The sequence below is a fragment of the Schistocerca piceifrons genome, chromosome 8, assembly GCF_021461385.2.
Source record: "Schistocerca piceifrons isolate TAMUIC-IGC-003096 chromosome 8, iqSchPice1.1, whole genome shotgun sequence".
NCBI lineage: Eukaryota > Metazoa > Arthropoda > Insecta > Orthoptera > Acrididae > Schistocerca > Schistocerca piceifrons.
The window spans coordinates 109,559,637-109,569,778 of record NC_060145.1 but is presented as its reverse complement, the minus strand read 5'-3'; the positions used below and the strand labels follow the sequence as shown (position 1 = coordinate 109,569,778).

At 38.8% G+C, this 10,142-nt stretch overlaps 1 protein-coding gene across 4 annotated transcripts in view; it reads right to left on the bottom strand.

The window, feature by feature from the left end:
* Nucleotides 1-2,648: 2,648 nt before the first annotated feature.
* The window catches only part of LOC124711559 (lysine-specific histone demethylase 1A-like), an 83,824-nt gene continuing 76,330 nt past the window's right edge, over nucleotides 2,649-10,142 (bottom strand). For all 4 annotated transcript variants that reach the window (XM_047241695.1, XM_047241696.1, XM_047241698.1 and 1 more), the window contains exons 10-11: nucleotides 9,668-9,922; nucleotides 2,649-3,464 (exon numbers count right to left, since the gene is read on the bottom strand). In XM_047241695.1, the coding sequence (XP_047097651.1) occupies nucleotides 3,069-3,464; nucleotides 9,668-9,922 (651 nt within the window). In that variant the 3' untranslated portion in view covers nucleotides 2,649-3,068. The remainder of the gene's footprint in view (nucleotides 3,465-9,667; nucleotides 9,923-10,142) is intronic.

Below are 10,142 nucleotides of genomic sequence, written 5' to 3'. Positions count from 1 at the left end.
AAAACTTGTGCTCTTGACACGGAAAGTTCCCCGTAGGGTTGTTTCAGCATATCAAAGGTTACACTCTCAAATTCCTCAAGTTTAACGCAAAACTTGATGGCGTAACATTGCTCTAAATTTTGCTGTTCCGCTTTCATAACACAAAGCAAAAACAAAACCTCACTGATGGCACTCTCAAAAATCACGTGATGGCTGTATGGAGCTGAAACTGGGACTGAGCATCTACAAGGGATGAGCACACTGGTCTACAGAAGTAGAACACAGATTGTTGCAGTGTTGTCAGTCACCTTTTCTCACACCTTTTACCCTTGAAAGTTCCACCTTTATGTAGAAAATATATATATCTAACATTTTATAGAGTTGCATCAGTATTTAATCTGTGTTGATTCTTGTAAAGAAAATGTATAACATCACGGGGAAAAGGAATAAGAACCACACTTCTACTGTCTGGAGCTTGTGAGCTCACTCATTCTCTCCTCCTGATGTTTTATACTCAACGTGTAAGTTTCACCATGTATGCTAAATTACTTGAATAATTACTGTAACATCTGATAAATTGCCGTAACTGTTAATACAATTCCATCACTCATTCGAATTTTCCTTATGCAATTAATACTGATTGTGCTTATAGATTTTTATTTCAGAGTTCAAATAATAGAGGTTGGTGATGAATTATTGGATGGCGATCAGCCAATGCTAACTGAGTTTTCTCATCATTGATTTCTTTAAATGATGCTAAAGCACCTCTGAGATATTTCATACCAAAGTGATTGGTCTCCCACTGTCTAAGAAATGCATAGCTAATTAACTCGTTCATCTGATATGAAAGCAGAGGAAGAGGGTGCCTTTGAAGTAAAAAGTACTAAATGACTGATATCGATCTCTTTCGCACTGAACTATAAAGTGTATTAAATTATATTTTTGGCTCCCATCTTCAATGAGGCTATCTTTTTTTTTTTTCTTCTTTTTTTTTTTTTTTTTTTTTTTTTAGGTAACTCCTCAAGACCATGTAATGTTAAAGGAGATTTGTTAAGGATAATTTATGGAGAGAAAAGAGTTTTGCTATATCATCCTTAGTTTGTAAGTTAAGTGGAAAATAGAAGTAGTAATTGTTGTGTGTGTGTGGGCATCATAATGCAATTAGTGTCCAGAAACGTATTTCCCAGTGTTTAGGAGGTTGTAACACTACTGAGCAGGACATGAGACCTCAAGTGCTAAGGTGTTAGTGGTCTACAGACAGTTGCCAAGATGACAATGAGAGCTAATGATCTGTTAATTAGTGTAACACAGATGTAACCTTATGTTTCAAGTCACCTAATACTTGCTACAGCAACATGGTTGGTGACACAGTTAAGACCCAGCTCTGCAAATCTGCCAGCACAGTGGTAAGAAAGGGTTCTAAGAGAAGAAGTCAAGTGGTTTCTCCACCGAATGACTGCAGAAATGTAGTCAGTAAAGTGACTGAAAATGGTACATTGGCCCAAGAAATGATCCACTATCCCGTATAAATAATAATAACTTTTTAGCAGACATATCCACACTCCGGCAATCCTACCACGATGAGACAGCTATGCCAGCAACCGAGTGATATGGGAGAGCAAAAACCTGCCATGTGTTTGGGCTTCCACAACTGTAACATCTTCTGGCATCAAGTTTGCATTATCTTCTAGTGTCAAGTCTACATTCCAGACTTGGTGCCTCTCCACTGGAGGGTCTTTCCTGGCTCACTTCAGCAGCAGTTCAACTCCTGCCGATGGTGCAACAGTCCATGACTGGGGCAGTACTGTTGCCTTCCACTCTATGATCATGCGAGCGCTGTGGTGCCACCTGCACAAACGGGAATTTTCATGAGGGGGCTGATGTCTTCTGCAAGTGTTCCAGTCAGCTTCTGTGACGCAGATGTCACTCGCAGTGTGGCACATCTAACTGGGTCACATGCTGCTAGGTGGCCATGGGTGTGAGCATTCTGTGGCACATACCTCAGGACCTGCTGGTTCACCACCAGCAGTCACCATGCTGCATGTTCCTATCACACCACATATAATTGTAACACTGACTCATCCAACATCACAGCGAGAGATTGTAATTATGACCTGTGGACTATGCATTTCGCTAGCTACTTCATTTGTCTTAAAGAGGCTGAGTGGCTTGCATTATATTCTCTCAATAGCACAGTTGACTTGGTGGTGCTAGGTATTGAACATCAGTTCTCCATATGATCAGGTCTATCATAACCTCTCAGCACAGTTGGATCCAACAGGATAGTACACACAAACAACAACTTCGGCACTCCATAACTAAATCCAGTCTCTGTATTATAATATAGGTCCCGTTAACAGACCATCCAGTCACATTATTTTATCGAGTGCAAAATAAAGTGGAGATTTTGCTTAAGCCAGCTGTATTTCTTAGATAGTAAAGTTTCTTAATTGACAAAATATGCAAAAATAACAATTAATACAATTTTATACAGCATGAAGTGCAGAACACAAATTCACTAAATTCAGTCACTCCTTAACCAAAGACAAGTTATACTGAATAGTCATCTTTGGGAAAATTGAAAAAGAAGTTAAAAGAAAGAAAACAATTTTACACACACACACACACAAATATTTACATTTCTTTGCCAATAAGAAAACTACATGATGTCACCTCTAACTTTTTTTATCTTGTGCACTAAGAGTAACATACAAAGATAACTAACACAACACCACACAGGTCCATTAAAAAAAGTCTCATATTCACCTACATACATCATCCTGGAACAGAATATAGCTCATCCCCATCAAAATCATTCTTTGTCCTTTACATCTAAAACTACATGCATTAGTTCCAACTTTACTTCTCATTTTCTTTCAATGTACTTATGTACTCCATGTCTGCACAGTAGATAAAAATATGAAAAAAGCTGATCTGTACGGTAGATGACAATTTGTATTGGTGATTGTTTCATGTTTCACTTATGATGGGCCAAAGGGAAAGTAATGTGTTAGGTATTCAATTTCCAAAAATCTGTTTTAAATTACAACACTACTAGCAGTAAAGCCAGGCTAAGGGCATGAAAATAATCAAGCTGCAGCTGATTGTGAATTGGTAGTGCTACCAGCTGGAGGTGCGTATGGACATCCGGTGAAGTAGTCAGCTATTCTCCCGCCTTCCCGCAATCCACTTAGAAATGCTCCATGAACAGTTGCAGGATAATTGCGAATTGTATGCTCTCCAGCAAAAAACAAACGAGGAGGTGGTTGCTGCTGTTGGGCAGGTGGTGGAGTGGCTGAAGGATTTGCAGAATTACCATTGGAGCCACTGCTACCGCTCTGTGAAGCAGGAGTAACTGGAGGAGGCTGTGGTTGGCCTGGAGTAACAGGGGCAGCCAAAATATCGTAATCTGCTCCAGATGATCCCACGGCAACGAATGAGTAGGAACCTCGGGACCACGGGTCTGCTCGCCATCTTGTCACAACCTGTCACAGTGAATCAGAAATAGAGTGCTGAACATACTTACATACTTTGTCAAAGAGCAAAGAAATGGTGTTCTCATGCCTTATCTGTGAGGAGAGAGTGGCTTTACTACTATTTTAAAACAGCTTCATCATCATTATTAATATACAGACATTACTTTATAATACAAGAGAGTCATAACGAACAAGAGATATATTACATATTTTGAAAACATTCACTCTGATATTATTAATGGCAAAGGTTGCGTAAATTTCATATTTATTTTGTATGTTACCCACACATTACAGGCAGTTATGCTCTATGCAAAATTCTACCAGGCGGCTTCCTTTTCATTCCTTACTCCAATTCCATATTCACCTACTACCTTTCCTTCTCTTCCTTTTCTTACTATCAAATTCCAGTCCCCAATGACTATTAAATTTTCGTCTCCCTTCGCTATCTGAATAATTTCTTTTATCTCATCATACATTTCTTCAATCTCGTCGTCATCTGCAGAGCTAGTTGGCATATATACTTGTACTACTGTGGTAGGTGTGGGCTTTGTGTCTATCTCTGCTGTAATAATGCATTTACTATGCTGTTCGTAGTAGCTTACCCACGCTCCTATTTTTTTTATTCATTATTAAACGTAGTCCTGCATTACCCCTATTTGATTTTGTATTTATACCCCTGTATTCACCTGACCAGAAGTCTTGTTCCTCCTGCTACTGGATTTCACTAATTCCCACTATATCTAACTTATGTAACTTTAATCTACCCATTTCCTTTTTTAAATTTTCTAACCAAAATCATACCCTGAATTTATTCCCCTTATTCATACAAGAGGTTTATGATGCCAACAAAACAGACATTAAAAAACACAGCACAATACATCAAGCATCATAGCACACAGAACGAGCACATGGTTAATTGACTGGGTGCTTGAGAATAACTCATTCGTCCTCATCGCAGAAATATTGTGCAGGGATTAACTTTTAAGAACAAAGCCAACAAATGCAGTCTGTCGAATGGCTGCTGGCATAAAACCAAACAGATTTTGGACTTCTCTATAGAGAACTTGGACAGCTTTCCCTAGAGAATAACTGACATGAACTTGTAGTAGGATCCAAGGCTGATTAAAGTAAATGCTACATGCACATTAATGTGCAGCAGTCCTGGACAGTAAATATCTGCACAGAAGAAACAAAAAATAAAGAAAAGAACATTAGCTCCCTCAATCCTCAATCGCTTTTCTGCCAAATGTTCTTTTAACCTAGGGAACTGGGCGCCAAGTCAGGACTATAGGGTGGGTGGGTGGGTGATTAGGTTCCACTGAAACTGTTGCAGGAGAGCAACGGTTTGCCGAGCTATGAGTTGGCGAGCGTTGTCACGGAGAATGTGTACGTCCTTGGTCAACATTCCTCTTCCCCAGTTCTGAATTGCCCGTTTGAGTTTTTTCAGAGTCTCACAGTACCCATCAGCATTAATTGTGGTCCCAGCGATTCAGATCCGATGACGAGGTGAAAGAAGAGGTTCATCATAACTTTCTGAACAGCATGGCAGCGAGCTGGTATGACATGGGCATACAAAAACTGCCACAGCGTCTACAAAAATACATCGACAGAAATGGTGATTATGTCGAAAAACAGCTCAATGTTCAAGCTGTCAACTGAAGTAAACCATTGTAGAAATAAACAGGTCTATGTACTTATAAAAAATAGGAGACCTTACTTTTGGGATTACCCTAGTAAAATGTAAGAGGAATGAAAGTACTAACACAAAGCTATCAAAAGCAGACAGCTAACAACTCAACCAGAGGAGATAAGAGGAAGATTGAAAGAGTACTTCGCCGAACTACTGAAAATGAAAAATAGTGATGAAAAGAGAATAACAACCAAACAAGGGGGATCTGGTTATGGATATGTTAGAAGTCAAACTAACAGGTAAAAGAATGAAAACACTAAAGATACTAGGATAGCTGAAAGTGTGGAAATGATAAAGCTGGCTGGACCTACTGGGCTATAATGGTTATATACATTGCTTGTGTTCACATGGACACAGAATTGTGTGCCTGAAGAAGAGGGAAACCTAATAATAATTCCAGCAGACAAGAATGGAGGTAGAAAAAAGTATGTGATAACTATCAAGGGATCACATTCATATAACAAGTAGCAAAAATAATGGAAAGGTTTGTGGAAAGAAGACTGAAGGAAAAAGTAGAAGGTCGGTTGTAAGAGGAGCAGTATGGCTTTCGACATGGTGGATCAACACTGGACTCAATCTTTAATATGAGACAGTTGATGGAAAGGCACCTGGAGTGTGGGAAAGATTTGCTGATGACATTTCTTGATTTAGTAAAGATATATGACAGTGTTCCCAGAGAAAAGGTATGCAAATGCTGGAGCGAAAGGAAGTTTGGAAATAAATAACTGAAGTTGTTCAAGCAACTGATGCTCCAATTGCTGTTGCAGATGCAGTACGATGCATCAGAGCCATAAGCTAAACACGATAGTAGTACCGTGTGACCATCTGGAGTCCAGTCTTCTTGCTGTGTCCAGATCCAGATTAGTAAAAGTGACTGATTTAGTCAGTTATATGGCTGTGATAAGGAAGTGTTGGGTCACCATTATCATTTATAATGGTATGGATGAATTCGTCAAAGAGACAGGAGAATCTTCTAGAGGAAGGGAGATAAAGTTATTGCTATTTGCGACAATATTGAGTTGCAGGACACTAACAGTAAAGGATGCACAACAACAACAGCAACAACAGTAACTACTGAAGATGGAGAAGAGAACGTACAAATTAATAGTTAAGGAGAATGCAAGGATGAAGGTAGAAATTAGCAAAAGGCAGCAAAAGAGCAATGCATTTTATCAGTGTGTGAGGCACTTAGTCTGGGGAAGGGAGGTGCCAATGATGTGTAAAGAAGTGCTACACACGACATATTTCAACCCATATTGGCATATGCATTAGAAACATCGACAATGGAATCTGAATCACTGTCCAGCACCAAAACAATCTCATCGGCATTTGGGGGGTGGTGTTACGCCACTGGACACACAAATTTTTGAAGGCCTTCAGAAAATAATCTAAGGAGTTTAGGCCTAGAGATGCATGCTGTCTCACCCACTATCTGAATGGGTTTTATTTCAGTTAAAATGTACATACAGTAAAACACCACTTTTGCACGTTTCAAGGGTCTTCAAAGAAATGATGTAAAATGTGGAAAAATGTAAAATGTGCGAAATAAATTTTTAAGTGATAAAAGTTACATATAGGATCCCCCCTTGCATGTCCATAGTTTATTTATTTTGTGTGCACATAATAGGTGTCAAAGTACTTGTTAGAGACCGATTTATTATTTGGTAAAGGATATCTGAATTTTGTTTTATGTTTACCCACTGGCATAACTGGAACTGGTAACTGTCTAGGAAGGAGAAATGTTTGACTTAACTTCATTCAGTGTAATCGTTGTTTTTGGAAAGCCTGCAATTTAGTTATTCATTATTTAAATAATGAGACACCACATCAGTTACATATTATTTCATGCTTAGCACGATGCTTTTCAAGAATTTATCCTCAATGTCAAGCACTAATATTTACGTCAGTATTTTGAGTGATTTTTGCTCATGTGCTGTTTTGTGTCTCTAACAATCTAGTCATCTTTTTGAGGCTATAAGGTACTGTGCCCCCTCCATTACACACACACACACACACACACACACACACACACACACACACACACACACACACAGAGAGAGAGAGAGAGAGAGAGAGAGAGAGAGAGAGAGAGAGAGAGACCATCACTCACATTGTTTGTATATGAAATATCACAAAAAATACTTACATATATATTTGCACTTGACAACGAGAATAAATTCTTGAAACACGTTTTGCAAAAGCATGAAAAAATACTTAACTGGTACAGTGTTTCATTGTTTAAACCAGAAACATTTGAGCAATGCAAAGGTGTCAACTACTACGAGAAGCAGCCAAAGAATAAAACATGCAAAATACGCTTTTGAACTGATGTGTCATGACCACAACAATCACAAAGTTGTACATGTGCTGTAGGGGTTGAAAGCTGTTGTGACTGGTCATTATTTGAATGAACATAAGTTACCCCCATGAGCCACCATGCCAAGTAGAGGTTGGCAGCTGAGAGAAATAAAGCACGAATTCCTCAGATTTTTATCAGTTCACCTTGTGTCAAGAAACTTACCTGCATAACATTTGTAAACATTACCCAACACTACACTTACATCATTTAATGTTTATTATGTCAATTTGTTTTTGATGAACAATGTTTCATAAAGCATAAATCACGGGAAATTTATTAGTATGTTAACGGAAAATTGGGTGCAAATTAACATTGTGAACATAGGAAATTTACAGGACCAATAAAAAAAGGTTGTAAATAGCATAAAAACATTAATTCCAGGAATATAGAAGCTGTGTTGTACCAATATCTTTTGAGCAATATGACGGCATATGTACTTGTTGTTGAGTTTTGCTCTTTTGCAAATTAAGTGGCAGCTCTTAACAAAAATTTTAGTTTCATGAGCTAAAAAACAGTAAATATAAGAGGGGACCTATCTTATTTATCAGATCATTGTTGTCTTCATTTCCCTTTATCCAGCATTTATGGTACTTCTCCACTTTGCCCTGTCTTTCCCCCATCCTTCTTCTATAACTATTATTCCATTCCTGATTCCCTCTTCTTATACTGATCTTGAGAGAGTTAATCCATCTTGCTCTTGGTCACCCTCTTGCCCTCAAACTTGGCCTCCATCATTCTTTTTCGCATTGAGTATTGATATGGAGAACAGATCAGAGATACTCAGCCTACTTACTCCAGCCACAGCTTGCTCTCGTGTAAGACACTGTTGCAGTCACAAGTGTCCACTGACTCAAATGTTTCTGTAAATACCGCACCCTGACATTTGCCACCCGTCTTGCTAGTTTGCTGAAGCCTTAGTTATGTTCCTTTGCTCAGTAGTGTTTGATCTTGCTTGTTTTTTATTTGAATTGCTCCCTGGGCTGTTTGTGTATGCTTACCAGGACTTTGCTATGATCTGGACTTCGTTTATGGCTAGCTGTTGACTTCAGGAACTCTGCCATCGCTAGTCTCAGGAACCACCTCTTTGTTGCACCAGACTCTTCATTACCACCAGCGTGAGTGATCATAAATTGTACTCTACTTATGAAGAGTAGGGGAGAATAACTGCAGCATATCTATACACTGCAATGGCTATTGAAATCAATGACCTGTTTCAGCGTATCAGCAATGAGGTGCTGAAGTTTGCTAGTCAGAAAGAACTGTATCACAGACATTTTACTCAATACCTGTAACATGCGGTTTTGTGTCTTAAACTTCTGTCACAAACATCAATTTCTCCATCCGTTCTATTTACTTAAGAAGACTTCTCCTGTATATGGTCCTGGCCATATATTTTTTTAAATTCCACTTGTCTTCTATGGGATGCAATAGGGCTGGCACAAGAGATTCTAGGGGAAGATGGACATAGGAAAATGAGTTAGCAGTGGCCTCAAGAAAGGTATTAACCCAGCATTAATAAATGAAAACCACTGTAGTGTCCTAAAGACTATCATTCATGATATCCAGCAGCTGCTTGGAGCTATCAACAAAGCCTCTTCTACCTCCACGCAGGCACACTTACTGATCTGAAATATATGCCGTCAGTGTTGGGTTTGGTTGCCATCCATATTGTTTTTCCGAAGTGTCACACGCTGGAGGAGAGGTGTCACCAACATTCAGTGATATTCATGACAGGGAATCCAGATAAAGACTACATCTCACTGGGTGCTAGCAGAGCAGTTTAAAAGTTGGCTGCCTTTCACTCACTGTAAACATACTATAATATTCACCTTCCCTCATCACCAGTCCTTTTGTGATTGTAGGAATGGTCTGCCCCTTCCCTTCCTTTTCTGGGATAGACATATACTTGAAACAACCACACACCTGCCGGGCAGACATTCACTATTATTAACTTGATTGCCAAATTATGGGTGATTGAACTGTCAATAAATATACACTAACAGAAAAAAAACTGCATCACTCAGAAGGAGTTACGCGACACAAATCAAAGTAGTACGCACGTTTCTATGCCTGAAAGATAATGTCTATTCTTAGTCTAGAAAACTCCATGACAATAGTCACACAAGGGTGGCTAGCAAATTAATATTTAAAAGAATGACTTACTGTTTCCTTTGGTTGTGGAACCGAATTGTTTCCAAAGATACCCTTCAGAACTGCTATACAGCGTCCCACAATGACGTCATCGCTAACATTTTCCATTATAGCAGCTGCTTCCCCAGCTACTAAGGCAAGCAGTACAGGTGCTCGGTATAAGTTCCAAAAGAGAAACAGTTCACCTCGTGATGCTGTTGTACTTCCCACATGTCCAAACAGATGGGTACTTGGGTCCCAAAAAATTCGATCAAAGCACAGCACCACCTGCAAAAATGTGGTTATAAACAAATAATAAAATTATTAAAAAATGCAAAACAATAACACAATATGAGCAATAAAAACACAAAGATATGAAGTAATAAGATTTTATTCATAATTTGTGTAATAAATCTCATTTCACACAACTATTTTCAACACTGCAACAATTAAATAAACTGTGATACTTCAAATGTGTGCAGTGCATCTAAGCTTTTCTTGAATCAAG